General features: G+C 41.9%; 1 protein-coding gene across 6 annotated transcripts in view; it reads right to left on the bottom strand.

Moving 5' to 3' along the window:
- Positions 1 to 6,581, bottom strand: part of LAMP3 (lysosomal associated membrane protein 3) — a 35,515-nt gene extending 28,934 nt beyond the window's left edge. For 4 of the 6 annotated variants that reach the window (XM_025878028.2, XM_025878020.2, XM_073896681.1 and 1 more), the window contains exon 1: positions 6,344 to 6,580. In XM_025878028.2, the coding sequence (XP_025733813.1) occupies positions 6,344 to 6,392 (49 nt within the window). In that variant the 5' untranslated portion in view covers positions 6,393 to 6,580. Of the gene's footprint in view, positions 1 to 6,343 lie in introns of all 6 variants that reach the window. The other 2 variants (XM_073896697.1, XM_025878032.2) reach the window with 2 other exon arrangements.
- Between the last annotated feature and the right edge of the window lie 8,812 nt (positions 6,582 to 15,393).

Genomic DNA, 15,393 nt, shown 5'->3' with positions numbered 1-15,393 from the left:
GCCCCCTCATTCCCCATCTTCTAGTGTGAATCCAGACAGCTCCGAATGGAGAGTGGTCCTGGGTGGGGTACTGCTGTGATGCCCTGATAGAGCTGGACAGCATGAATGGTGGTAATAAAGACTTACACAGAGCTGTGTAGTTTGCATACAATCATACAATCCCAGGTTTGAAAGGGGTCTTAATGATCATCTAGTCCAAACCCTAATCTGGTGTGTGAATTGTACCTACGAATATTTGCCACGTGTTCATCCAATCGATGCATAAATACCTCCAATGATGGGAGATTTGTTTCCCTTCTATTTTTTATTTTGCTGTCAGTTTTTGTAAAGACAGACCAGTTCTTGTCATTTCTTACTTCACCTTTTTTTTAAGATTTTATTTATTTATTTGAGAGAGAGAGAGAATGAGAGATAGAGAGCACGAGAGGGAAGTGGGTCAGAGGGAGAAGCAGACTCCCTGCCGAGCAGGGAGCCCGATGTGGGACTCGATCCCGGGACTCCAGGAACATGACCTGAGCCGAAGGCAGTCGCCTAACCAACTGAGCCACCCAGGCGCCCCCTTACTTCACCTTTTGAATGGCCCAGGCTTTCTCAAGTAGAAAAGAAAATTAAGCCATAATTGCTCTGATGCATCTGGTGGGCTGTCCTTCATAGTCCTTCATCTGGCTCAAATGCCAGATCTTCAGAGAGTCTTCCCTGACATCCTTATATAAAATAGCTCCCCACCCCACAATTCCCCATCACGTGTTATATTCATTGCCTGCACTGCACTAATCACAACTTGTAATGATATGAGGGGATGGTATTAACATATTTAATAGTAAGCCTGCCCACACAGTGTGTTCCAGCAGAATAATAGCTCTGATTATATGTTTATTTATTGGTTTATTTATTTAGACTGTGCATCTCTCCCACTAGATTAAAAGCAACCTCAAGGTGGAGATTGTATTTTTTATTGTATTTTTTTTCACTACCAGTACTTATGCACAGAAAGTGTTCAGTGCATATGAATTGGATGGATAAGTGGATGCGTAAATGAGGATAATAACATTGTAGACCTTCTAGGATTATTGTAAGGCTCAAACAAGTTGGTTTAAGTGAAGACTTCCTGGACCATCAAGCGTACCTATAGTGTGTGTTACTGTCACAGGTTCTCTCCTGGGACATTCCTTAAGGGTGGAAGGGTTCTGCCTCTTTTTCAACCAGAATAGTTCTATCCTTGCCTTGTCCCAAGCACATAGCAAATCCGAAAGCTGAGCAAAATGCAGATGATGTTCCTTGAGAGTTTGGAATCAGGCACACTGAGAGATGGCTCTGTCTCTTCAATGCTTTGGTTTCATTGTATTTGCCCATTGTATTTACACTCACTGGAGTTGGAGCTCCCCAATGCTGGCCAGTGACTTGGGAAAACATGGGTAAAACGGAAAGGAATCATTCTATGCTGGTGTTTAGAATCCTGAAATTCACATCTAATCAAAATCATCCATAAACTCCTTTACTATCTCCCTCTTTCATTCATTATATTTCTAAGTGGTTACTTTTACTATAATAATAGCAATAAAATGTCCAAGTTATTGGACACTTACTACATGGCAGGCCTCAGGTCAAGGGTCATCTTTCACCGACTCCTCTCAAAAACCCTCTGATGGGTTCTATCTTTATCAACCTTTCAGATGAGGAAACTCAGGCTTAGAAAAATCCCATCAACTTGACCATAATCCCACAACTAGTATATTCTGGAAGTGAGACACCTAGTAAATTTTGGAGGTGAGACTTGAGCCCCTGTCTGAACCAAAGCCTGCCCTTGGATTTGGTGTGGGGTGGAGGTGGTGTGCATCACTGGGAAGAATGGTGAGAGGAGACAAAAACAGAGAAGAGAAGAAGAGCAGGGTGCCTTTCCAGGGACGCCAAATCACCAGACCCTCATAATGATGGTCTTTGGTGAGGGTTTCAAAAGCTTATACGATAAAATAGTGATTATTTTCCAGAAGAAAAGTTCTAACTTCAAGCCCAGTAGTAATGCTTATAAATTATTTCTGCACAGCTGGCTTGAAAAATGAGAAAGACAAAAGCACCAGTTCAAATTGCCTTGAATAACCTTTAAAAGGGCTTATTAGGGGCGCCTGAGTGGCTTAGTCGTTAAGTGTCTGCCTTCAGCTCAGGTCATGATCCCAGGGTCCTGGGATCGAGCCCCGCACTGGGCTCCCCGCTCCACAGGAAGCCTGCTTCTCCCTCTCCCACTCCCCCTGCTTGTGTTCCCTCTCTCGCTGTCTCTCTCTCTTTCTGTCAAATAAATAAATAAAATCTTAAAAAAAAAGAAAGGCTTATTAATGACATTAAGTTACGTGAAACTATTACTAAATGGGTTTTTTTTTTGTATCTAAAATGTTCATTTGGAGAATTTGAAATGTATGATACTTGAGAGTTGTGGATTTTTATGGACTGTAGGTTTTCCTTGTAAGCCTTCATAAAATCACTATATGTGGACACTTTATGCCTGCATGGTAGGACTTGGAGCAAGATTTTTCCTTTCAAGATTGTTATGAAGGTTGACAGTTGTGAAAGATTTATTTTCACAATTCATTTGGGCTAAATCTGAGTTGCTGGTTCCTCAGTCATGACCCTAATAGAAACCCCATTAAGTTTACACTGTTACTATGGAGAAAGAGAATTCACTCCCAGAGGGACTCTTGAGGAATATCTTGTAGTGGTAAGCAAAGATTGCTGCAGAGAACTCTGGGAGACTGGAAACCACTTGCCTTTTGTTCTCTTGGGGGGTGGGGATCATTAGATCCTTCAAAAAATCTCACAATGCATGGTATATGCTTATGAACTAAAGCAAACCTTTCTCAGCTGAGTAGAATATCCTCAACTGGGTAGCACACAGCCTCCAAAACAGGACAAGATGACTCATGGTACCCATCAAGATGTATTTGGTGTGCAGGAAGTATTTATGGGGTGGCTGAAGGTGATGGCAATCATGCTGTCTTGATATAGTGTGTGGCTTTGTGGTAGGCAGAAAGCTGGGCCAGCAGGTGGCTGGACCAAGTGTCAGAGTGTGTTACAGATTGAACCAGAGTGTGTTCCCAGATAGAACTGGGAAATATTGTTCTAATAGTCCTCTCCTTCCCCTCTGCGGCTTCTCTCCTCCCCTTCCCATCTCCCTGTAGAAGTGTGGGGTATAAAAGATGGGCAGGTAATTAGATGGAAAACTGATAGGAGTAGGTACACTGTGCATTATAATACATTCTAGAAAGTTCATATGTTAGGTAGTTAATAGAAATAAGGCTCTGAAAAATACTCTATTTTATAAAGTCTATGTATATGACCACACAGTATATGACCAATCTTTGTCAAAATTGGGTCACAGTTCTTAAACAGGACCTTTGACTCTGTAAAGGTTTAGTTAAGTTCACCAGTCTGTCTGACACCCACAAAGAGGGCAGGGGGCAGGACATAGCTCAGACTCTGTCTCAACCCTTCCTCTACTCAAAAGGACACAGCCCTGGAGTTCACATGCTGATTTGTCAAACCCACAACCCAAATCCCCTAGCATCTTCTCTCCAGGATTCAGGAGACTCAGCAAACAAGTACCCTAGAACCTAGACCCATTGCTTGGACTCCTCTAGATGATGCGCTGCAGGAAGAGGTGCGAGAGGGTTTGGATTCGCCTACAACCTATAGAAGGAGCTGAGAGATGACTCATCAGCCCAGCCCTGGGAAACTCAGTGACCATGCAAGGGTTTTTTTCTCTAGGTACTTCCCGGATGGCTGGTCCTTCCCAGATAGCCTTTGTTTTAGTTACCCTGCCACACCCAATTCAACAGATATGTAGGAGCTTCTTCTGAGCCTGGCTCCTTGCCAGGCACTGGGTCTTTGTTTTCAGGGGCTCAAAGCCTTGTGAGGCAGACACATAAGTGGACCCCATTCCTCAGTGTGACAAGCGTTATTATAGAAGGAAGCCCTGAGTGCTATGAGGTGGGGTGGGGAATCCAACACCAAGACAAATTCTTTAGGCGGACAAGAAATTAAGTGGTATCCCAGACAGGGGAAAAGTATGTACAAAGACACAGGGTCTTCAGAGTCTGGTAGGTCTGGAGAATAGCAAGGGGGTAAAGCATGATGGGAACATGAGGAGGGAGGTGAGGTAAGGGGCCAGCTGGGAACTGGCCTGGCAGGTCTTGGAGGCTACTCTTTGCAGTTGGGAACACATTGGGGAAGTAAATGTAGCCCCGTGGCCACACCCAGGGGCAGAGAACTGAATTTTAGCCCCCAAATGCTTTCTCTGGCACCTCCCCAGGGAGCAGAAGCAGCCCCAGCTGGGTGCAGCAGGAAGACGGTTTCTGGATGTGTGAAGCAACAGGGGTGGGCCCTTAGTTAAGATTCTGTTTACAGTTTCACAATTTAACCTTCAATCTTTTAGTAAAAAGATATAAATCTTACCTGTTACTTTCTGTGGGACTTTAGATTCAAAGAGAACCCTCATACAGAAGTGGCTCCAGTCCCGTGGCACAGACTGCTGGTTAACTACTCCCAAATCCAGCCTCCCCTTTTTCCTTAGTAACAGAACCACAAATTTAAGCTGTGCACTTGCTGCCCGGAACAAAGAACCCTACCTCCAAGGTTCCTTTCCATCTGGGTGAGAATGTGTGACTGCATTTGAGCCAAACCCCATAACATAGGGTTATGTGGGCCTTCTGGGAATGCTGCTTGAAGGGGACTCCATCACCTACGTGACCACTCTATTGCTTTTATGTTTTCCTTTTCAAACCAGCCTGCAAATTGCATGTGATGGCTGGAGCTCCAGCAGACATTTAGAACCATGAAAAGAACTTGCAGGTGGGAGTCACACATAGGAGGGAGAGTCCACGATAATGAGCTCCCACGCCGGACCTGGGATGGATTCTTCTGGACTTGTTTTCACATGAAAGAGAAACACATATTTATCTTGTTTATTTTGCTCCTATTTGTCTATTAGGAGCAGCTGAAGCTAAACGTAACTGATACAAATTTAAATCCCCTCATTTTGTGGGGGAGGAATTTGAGACCAGGGCAGCAAAGTGAGTGGATAAAGATTACAGAGCTAGTTCACCTAGAAGCTATGTCTCTCTTACCAAAATGTCCAATGGTTTTTGCTCATCTCCAATTCAAGTATGTCTTGAACCTATGCGTGCAAGGCCCTGAAACCAGGCTTCCTGGATGCAAATCTCAGGGCTGCCCCCTGCTAGTTGAGGGACCACGAGCAATTCCTTAATCTGGAAAATGGGGACCCTTCACACACTTTGTTCACTCGGTTCACCCTGGAGAATCTGCAGCTCAGAGGAGGGCAGCAGGGTATTTCCTGTCTACCTCCCTGGGAATTACTGAGCACTCATTTCATTTCTGAATCTGCTAGTCATCTGCTCACAGGTCACTGAGGGTGACCGCTAGACTGAGATCTTTTGCCTTTTTATTAGCTTAGATTTCACCTTTTGCCTCCAGAAGAATGTGAAATTCTATTTCTGAAAATGTGGCAGAAGTAAAACAGCCACAGATTAGGACACTGGCCTGACCCTTCACCCAACTGTCTGACAATTCATGTCACAATCAAGTGCCTCTGCATCCCCTGCATGGAGCATGTTAGTGGGGCCGTGCAGTTCCCTCACATGTTCAACTCAGTGCTTCTGGAAGGAATTGTGAATTAACTAGCAACTAGGTAATGACACACAAGAGGACTCAATGTCCTACCGAGAAAATGCTCTTTGTGAAAGCAGGGGGTGGGCACATAAAAGAATCATTAAAAGCCCAGTTTCCCAGACAGCTTCTCTGACCTGAAGTGTAATAGTTGACTCCTTAGCTTATACCTCTCTGAAATGGCACAGCTTGCCAGACCGCATCTCATTCCTCTTCACAATTCACTGTTCATATAATGCAAACATAGCGCTTCCGTTCGAGAAAAACAGGAAAAGCAACACGTAATGCGCTTAACAAGAGTCCCATTTCTGAAGTCTGGCTCAGTTCTCCATCTCTTAAATCTACGTGATTTCCCAAACTCTCCCTGATAAGGTGCCCAGAACCCATCCGGGAACCAGGTATAGTGTCACTGCCTTCTGGAGTTGATACCTACTCTGCCTGACTCAAGTCTAAACTGTGAAAGCCCTTGGGAGAAACAGGAAAGGGTGCTCCCTGTATTTAAGGTAATAAGGAGGAGGTCTCCCCAAGCCAAATACCCACACTAGCTGAAGCCACATGGCTGTTCTCCAGGCTGTCCTGTCTTCCCTTGGTCCGTGGCACTAGAATGCATTTGAATCAAATCGGACCAGAGTTGGCAGGGTCACCATGGAAAGCCACGGGTGTCACTCACCAGCCAGGGACACGAAAAGCACCACCACTGCAGACAGCTGCCAGGACATGACTGGGGAACCAAGATAGCCGCTGCCTCACCAGGGGCCGGCTCTGCTCCCACTGCGCTGGTGCGCTCAGCACCCCTCGGTCTTCTGAGGAGCACGAGGTCAATTCCAGGGCAGGCTCCAGGAACAAAGAAGATACCTCTCTTCGCCCCTTATTCACTCGTGGCAGAGAAACCAACGTCACTTTCATTATGACGAGTAGCTGAAACGCCCTCCCAAGGGGTAGGCTGAGTGGGGAGGGAAACCAGAAACCAGAAGTGGCCCTTGTGTGAAAGCAGCCACATTCATCTCCGCCTTTAGTGTTTGTGAGGGGTGGGCAATTCCCCTCCCTACTCCAGCCAACGGGAAGGGCATCTGAGACCATTTCTCCACAAGAGATGGAGGATCGGTGGTGGTGCCAGCTTCTTTGAGAAGCTGGGTCTCCATTTTTCTTTAAGATCTTGAGTACCTTTCTCCTCAGCCAGGAGAAAAGCAACCCCTGAGTAAAGAAGGTGAGCAGGAGTCTGAAAACTCAGTGGCGAGAGCACTGTCTCGAAAAGTCTGAGGTAACCCTGCTTTATGCCCGTGGCCACCTCACCTTGTAGGGACCAGAAGGAGTCCGAGCTTAGGAGTCAGGGAGAGCTGGGTTTGAATCTGGTCACCAGTTGTATGACCTTGGGTAATGTCTCTGAGCCTCAGTTTCTTCTGTTGTATAACAGGGATGATATTGCCTACTCCCAGGTTGTTTATCTGGAACACAAAAAAATACTCAATATCCTGGAAAGGCAACCTTTCCATGTCCTTTCTCCTTCCTCTACTAATCAGACCAAACAACGATGGTCTATCTCTTAGGACTGTGAGTCCCAGTGAGGAATACACATTTAGGAAGTGTATTAGGATACTCTCCTGATTACTAGGTTTAGGGCTTTCAGCTTAGTCTCAAAACAATTTCCTGAAAAACAACTTTGGCTACAGTGATTTGATCTTACTATGTTGCCCTAAACACTCTAATCAAGCAAATTTACCACAGTGAGTAGTGTAATTCCAAACTGGATTTTTATGGTGGAAGGTGAAGATTAATGTGTGTGGGTTGATCTAATTTTAGCAACTACCTGCCTAATGTTCTGGACTTTGAGTCAATTTATTCTACAGACAATAATTAAGCAGATACCATATGCCAGACACTTTTCTTACTCCATTTAAGTCCTACAGCCACCCTATGTGGGCACTGTTATCATTGCTGTCTCATTTCACAGATGGGGAAACTGAGCACTGAGAGGTTAGGTGACCTGCCCAGTCACTTAGGTAATAAATGAAGAAATTGGGTTGTGAATCCAGTTTGGCTTGAGAGTCTAGGATTTTAAGCACTATGCTGTACTACTGCTGACGAGGTGTTCTAAACTAGAATATAATATAAACTTTCAAGTTGCTTGATGCCTAGATGAGAAACAATATTTATTAATATACAATAATAGCTAGACTGATCAAATGTTTGTTGCTTAGAACTACATTCATGAGGAAAGGTACAGTCAGAGATGACTTGGTGGTTGTTGGATCTTGGAGAGACTTTGTAGGTCATAGAGGATGTGGATCATTGGAGAATAGCAATATTATTGTTATGATTATTATTGCTATTATTATTATTATTATTTCCATATAAGGAATCTTTACTATGTGCCTGGCACTGTGTAACACATATGGCACTCTTCAAGGTAGGTTTGTTTTTTTTTTAAGTAGGCTGCAACGCAGGGCTTGAACTCACAACCCTAAGATCAAGACCTGAGCTGAGATCAAGAGTCGGACACTTAACCAACTAAGCCATCCAGGCGCCCCTCAAGGTAGATTTTTTAAATTCCAATTTTATTGATGTGGAAACTGAACCACCCAGCATCATACAATAGGCTAAGATTTGCATCATGGCCTACCTAGCCCTGAAGTCTGTGTCCTTTCTCCTAGCACACAGGGAGCAAAATCTCTTGACTGGTTATGGCCCTGACTGGAGAATATTGGAGAAAAAGAGGGGAATATGGTTGAAAGGTCAAGTTAGTGTCATTTTGGAAAGGCCAAAAAGCCAGACTGAGGAGTTCAGCCTCAACCCTAGAGGACATGGGGCCACTGAACATTTTGAAGGAAGTTGTACATGGAAGCAGGAGTTAACCTGACACATGGTAAGGGCCCTGTGGTTTTCAGGGGAGAAGACTTAACCATTGATCTAGTCAACATTTACTGGAGGATGTCTGAAACCACTCTCCTGAGTAGGTCTGAGGATCAGACCTACTCAGGAGAGTGGTTTCAGACATCCTCCAGTTATCCGGATTCCTGCCTTTGACTAGAGAAGAGATGCCCCAGCTGAGTGTTTCAGAAGCCACCGGAAACTCTAAGCACTGTGTCAGATGTACTCCATAATTTTGGGTATGTTATAATTTCATTTTAATTCATTCCAAATTATTTTCTAATTTCTAATTTCCATTGTGATTTCTTCTTTGACCCATTATCAGGGTTATTTAGGAGTTTGTTGTTTAATTTCCACACATTTGTAAATTTCCTTCTGTTATTGATTTCTAGTTTCATTCCATTAGGATTGGAGAACCTACTTATGATTTCAATTGCTTCGTATTTATTGAGGCAACAAGTTAATCTGTTATGGCCTAACATACAATCTATCCTGAAGAATGGTGTATGAGCATTTGAGACAAATGCATGTTTTGCTTTTGTTAAAATTGGAGCATTCTATAGTTGTTGGTTAGTTCTAGTTAGTCTGTAGTGTTCGAGACTATTTCCTGTTTGGTTTTTTGTCTAATTGTTTTATCCATTATTGAAAGTAGGGTATTGAAAACTCCAATTGCTGTTGTTGTATTGTCTATTTCTCCCTTCAATTTTGTCAGTGTTTGCTTAATGTATTTTGGGGCTCTGTTGTTAGGCTTCTCTGTGTTAATGACTTTTATATATTCTTGATAGAATGACCCTTTTATAATTAGAAAATGTCCTTATTTGTCTCTAGTAACAATTTTTGTTTTAAAATCTCTTTTGTCTAATATTATTATGGGTACTCCAGTTCTCATTTGGTTACTCTGTACATGGTATATCTTTTTCCACCTTTTTATTTTCAATCTATTTGTGTCCTTGAGTCTGAAGTGTGTCTTTGTAGATAGCATATAGTGGGATCATGTTTTTTTACTCATTCTGCCAGTACCTGCACTTTAATTGGTGTGTATAATCCATTTATATTTAATGTGATTACATTAAATGTAAGATTTATGCCTGTCATTTTGCTCTTTGTTTTCTTTTTAAAGATTTCACTTATTTATTTATTTGACAGAGAGAGAGAGAGTGAAAGAGCGAGCACGAGCAGGGGCAGCAGCAGAGGGAGAGGGAGAAGCAGGCTCCCCACTGAGCAGGGAACCCGATGCTGGGCTTGATCCCAGGACCCCAGGATCATGACCTGAGCTGAAGGCAGATGCTTAACTGACTGAGCCACCCAGGTGCCCCTGCTCTGTGTTTTCTATGTCTTTTTTTGTTCCTCCACTCCTTCATTATTGTCTTCTTATGGATTAAATAGATATTTTCTGGTGTACAATTGTAATTCCCTTGTCCTATTTACCATATTTTTAAAGTTACTTTCTTAGTAGTTGCCCTGAAGACCACTGTGAACATCTCAGCCTGTAGTACGAATACCACCTTAATTTCAACAGCATGTAAAAACTTTACTTCTATATAGCTCCACTGCCTGCCCCCCACACTTTTTGCTGTTATTGCCATATGAATTATTTCTTTATACATTGTACATCTGTCATCATGGGTTTATAATAACTGCTTTATGCAGTTGTCTTTTGCATCAGATGAAAGAATTGCGAACAATGGTATAAACTGAATGTTTGCGTTCCCCCCAAATTCATATACTGAAGGCCTAATGTGATGGTATTTGGAGGTGGGGCCTTTGAGAAGTAATTATAGCTCACAGTGGTGGGAACCTCCATGACAGGATTAGAGTCCTTATAAGAAGAGGAAGAAGGCTAGCCCTCTCACTGCTCTTTACCATGTGAAGACTGAACAAGAAGGCAGCTAGCTGTTTTTACAAGTCAGGAAGCAGGCCCTCACCAGAACCCAATCATGCTGGCTGCCTGATCTCAGACTCCCCAGCCTTCAAAACTGATAAATAAATCTGTTGTTTAAGCCATCCAGTCTATGGTAATTTGTTATCGCAGCCAGAGCTAAGACAAACAAAAAAGTATATTTATTATGTCTTTTATATTTACCTATGGAGTTACATTTACTGGTACTTCCTTCATGTGGTTTTGAGTTACTGTCTAGTAATCTTTCATTTCTGCCCAAAGGACTCCTTTTCCTATTTCTTGTAGGGCAGGTTTGCTAGTGATAAGTATCTCATTTTTCATTTATGTGGAATGTCTTAATTTCTCCTTTGGGTTTGAAGAATAGTTTTGTGGCTATAGAATTTTTAGTTGACAGACTTTTTCTTTTAGCACTTTAAATATATCATCTCACTACCTTATGGCTTCAGTGATTCCTGATGCGAAAACTATTAATCTTATTGAGGGTTGCATATGGTTTGAGATGTGGATGCAAGTTCATTGCTTTGCATATAGAAAACTGGTTGTTCCAGCACCAATTATTGAAAAGATTATCCTTTCTTCACTCTATTGCCTGTGTTTTTTTGTTGAATATTAGTTGTCCATATGTATCTGTTCCATTGATATGATTTTCTGTCTTTATGTCAAGATCAAATTGCCTTGATTTCTGTAGCTTTATGATAAACCTTGAAATCAGGTATTGTTAGCCCTCCAACTTTGGTTCTTCTTCAACATTCTTTTGCTTTCTCCCTTCCTGTTCCCTAGTTCTCTCTCTATGCTTAAAATTAGCTAATAAAGAGTGAATCTAGGCACTCTAGCCTTGGACCCTAATCAAAGCAGAGCCCCAGATTTGTGCTCTCTGCCTCTCTCTACCCATTACCTCACTTTGTGGCTCTCAGATATGCCATGTAACCTCCAGGACTTGTGAGTAATAAATCTTGTTCCTCAAAGTTCCCTAATGGTTTCTTGCCGAAGTACTTAAAGTCATAATAAGAATCAGAAAGGCCTGTCCAGTCACAACATTGACCCTATGGAGAGAAATGTCTGTGGGGGCTCTCTATGAGTAATATGGCCCAGGTGGGTGCCTCAGGCATTTCTAGCCCATAGCATCACTATCAATAGGCTAAGGCCAACACAACATGGAGGGGGTGGGGTAGAGAGGAGACGACACAGTTCAGCCCATAACAATGTTCTGTCTGGGTGCACTTAAGAGCAATGTTTATATTCTTTTGTTGTTGGATTCAGTGTTCTATAAATGTTAATAGGTTAAGTTGGTTGATAGTGTTAAAGTATTCTATATTCTTCCATTTTTCTATTGTTTTATCAATTCTTGCAAGAGAGGAGTTGAAATATCAAACTATAATTATGGATTTGTTCTCTTTGCAGTTCTGTTTTTGCTTTGTGTATTCTGAAGCTCTGTTATTGATGTGTAAACAGTTAGGATTGCTATATCCTCTTGATGGATTAGCTACTTTATCATTTTTTAATGATCTTCTTTATTTTGGTCATATTTTTTATTCTGAGACCCACTTTGTTTTATATTAACATAGTTATTCTGGCTTTTTTTTTTTTATTAGTGTTAGCATGGTATATCTTTTTCCATTCTTTTGCGTTTAATCTATTTGTGTCTTTATATAATAGATAAACTGAGGCATATTAAAATTTTTGTTTATTTGAGTAAAAATCAATTCAAATAGGACAGTGCCAAACCAGAAGTGATTAGGAACACTCCACTTTCAGGAGCTAGTGGAAAGACTTTTATAGAGAAGAGGTGGAAACAAAGCAAGGAAATTATTTGATTGGCTATAACCTAAGTGGTTGCATTCTTTGAGAAAATCTAGCTGGCTGTTTGTGATTGGTTGTACTTAGGTTTCAGTTTCCTAAACTTGAAGCATTATAGGCATAGGTTTTGGTTTCCTTGCTTAAGCTACTCAGGCACTAAAGCCACCCCAGGCTGATGGCCTCCTTGTTTAATTAATCTAACAATACTTAAAGTGGGTTTGTTAAAGCAGGTCACAGTGTTGGTCTTTTTTTTAAATATCCATTTGACAATCTCTCCTTTTTCATTGAGGTGTTTATATCATATGACTGGTTATAATTCTATCTACCATCTTGGCAATTGTTTTCTATTTTTCCTATCTGTTCTGGGTTTCATTTCTCCTTTCTCTACCAACTCTTGAATTAGTTGCATTTTTAAAATTCCATTGTATCTCATTTGTTGGCTTATTTGTTATAACTGCGTGTTATTTTAGTGTTTGCTCTAGAGTTTATAGTATATAACTTTAAGGTATCACAATGTACCTTCAAATGATTCAATATCACTTCACATATAATACAGGAACCTTACAACAGTGTACTTCAATGTCTTCCATCTTGGCTTCAGTTCTGTTGTTGTCATACATTTTAATTCTGCACTTATTATACATTCCACAACATATTGTTATTATTTTCTATTTAAACAATCCATTATCTTTTTAGAGATATAAATAATAGGGGAAAAAAGCTTTTGCATTTACTCATGTGATTATGATTTCTTGCAGTCTTCATTCCTTGTAGATCTTTGGTTTCTTGTTGCTATACTTACCCTTGGGTACACCACACACTTCCAACTCCTCAAGTGTTACCTGTGTTTAGGGTATGGACTTGTTTGCCCAAATGTTTTCCTCAGTGTCTGCTCCATCCTCAATATAGGTCTTCCCTGGTGTCTGTCAGACAACCTCTCAGCATGCACTGTGGCTCTCCCCACAGTAGCCCACTGTTGCTTGTTGCCCAGTGCTTGTCAGTTGGCCTGGGGCTGAAGGGTAAGTGCTCAGTTCTGACTGAATCTCAGTCATGCAGGCACTATGCCCCCAGGTCTTGGGGTGGGAGGTTGTGTGTGGTCTTCACAGTACCTCCTCCCCCAGCAGCTCTGGGCCTGGCACATATTCCTGCCCCTCCCTCAGCATCAGAGATTTGGTTTTTACTCTGTTGTCTTTCCTGAGCTGCAGTTGGATTTACCAGCCCCCTAAAGGTGTTTAAGTGTTTATTGTGTGACATTTGTAGGCTAGGCCTTAAAACACTGCAATCTTCCAAGTTCTTTCTCCTTCCTGCAAGCTGGAAATTGGGCATTCCTGAGACATGCTTTCAGTCATATACAAGGACAAAGTTCTAGAGGATGGTGGAAAAACCAGGACCTGGGACACCCAATGACTGTGGAGCAGAGCAGGCTGCATACACAATCCAGGCTGTTCTGTGAGACAGAAATATTCTTTAAGGCACTATACGGATGGATCTCTGTTACAGCAGCTTTCCCCTTACTAATATACAAGGAATGTTACATTCCACAAAGAAAAGGATTCTGTGGTCAAACAGGTTTGGGAAATCATGAGTTTAACAAAAAAATACAGACTTCCTTCATGAAAGAGTTCTCAGATCCTTTAATTCACTAACTGGGATCAACCAAATGAGAAATAGAATACATAGTATTTAAAAAATAAAAAATAAATTATTAACATATAATGTATTATTTGTTTCAGGGGTACAGGTCTGTGATTCATCAGTCTTACACAATTCACAGTACTCACCATACTACTCACCCTCCCCAATGTCCATCACCCAGCCACCCCATCCCTCCCACCCCCCTCCATTCCAGCAACCCTCAGTTTGTTTCCTGAGATTAAGAGTCTCTTATGGTTGGTCTCCCTCTCTGGTTTCATCTTGTTTCATTTTTCCCTCCCTTCCCCTATGATCCTGTCTTGTTTCTCAAATTCCTCATATCAGTGAGATCATATGATACCTGTCTTTCTCTGATTGACTTATTTTGCATAATACCCTCTAGTTCCATCCACGTCGTTGCAAATGGCAAGATTTCGGGTTTTTTATGGCTGCATAATATTCCATTGTGTATATATACCACATTTTCTTTATCCATTCATCTGTTGATGAACATCTTGGCTCTTTCCATAGTTTGGCTATTGTGGACATTGCTGCTATAAACATTGGAGTGCACATGCCCCTTTGGATCACTACATTTGTATCTTTGGGGTAAATACCCAGTTGTGCAATTGCTGGGTCATAGGGTAGCTCTATTTTCAACTTTTTGAGGAACCTGCATACTGTTTTCCAGAGTGGCTGCACCAGCTTGCATTCCCACCAACAGTGTAGGAGGGTACTCCTTTTTCTGCATCCTCGCCAACATCTGTCGTTTCCTGACTTGTTAATTTTAGCCATTCTGACTGGTGAGAGGGGCTATCTCATTGAGGTTTTGATTTGGATTTCCCTGATGCCAAGTGATGTTGAGCCCTTTATCATGTGTCTGTTAGCCATTTGGATGTCTTCTTTGGAAAAATGTCTGTTCATGTCTTCTGCCCATTTCTTGATGGGATCATTTGTTCTTTGGGTGTTGAATTTAAGAAGTTCTTTATAGATTTTGGATACTAGCCCTTTATCTGATATGTCATCTGCAAATATCTTCTCCCATTCTGTCGGTTGTCTTTTGGTTCTGTTGACTGTTTCCTTTGCTGTGCAAAAGCTTTTTATCTTGATGAAGTCCCAATAGTTTTTTGCCCTTGCTTCCCTTGCCTTCGGTGATGTTTCTAGGAAGAAGTTGCTGCGGCTGAGGTCGAAGAGTTTGCTGCCTGTGTTCTCCTCAAGGATTTTGATGGATTCCTGTCTCACATTTAGGTCTTTCATATATTTTGAGTTTATTTTTGTGTGTGGTGTAAGGAAATGGTCCAGTTTCATCCTTCTGCATGTGCCCCTCCAATTTTCCCAACACCATTTGTTGAAGAGACTGTCTTTTTTCCATTGGACATTCTTTCCTGCTTTGTCGAAGATTAGTTGACCATAGAGTTGAGGGTCCATTTCTGGGCTCTCTATTCTGTTCCATTGATCTACATGTCTGTTTTTGTGCCAGTACCATACTGTCTTGATGATGACAGCTTTGTAATAGAGCTTGA

Source organism: Callorhinus ursinus, unplaced genomic scaffold (assembly GCF_003265705.2).
Source record: "Callorhinus ursinus isolate GAN/ISIS: 27379988/994484 unplaced genomic scaffold, GSC_fseal_2.0 scaffold1, whole genome shotgun sequence".
Taxonomy (NCBI): Eukaryota; Metazoa; Chordata; class Mammalia; order Carnivora; family Otariidae; genus Callorhinus; species Callorhinus ursinus.
This window is presented reverse-complemented; position numbering and strand designations above follow the sequence as displayed.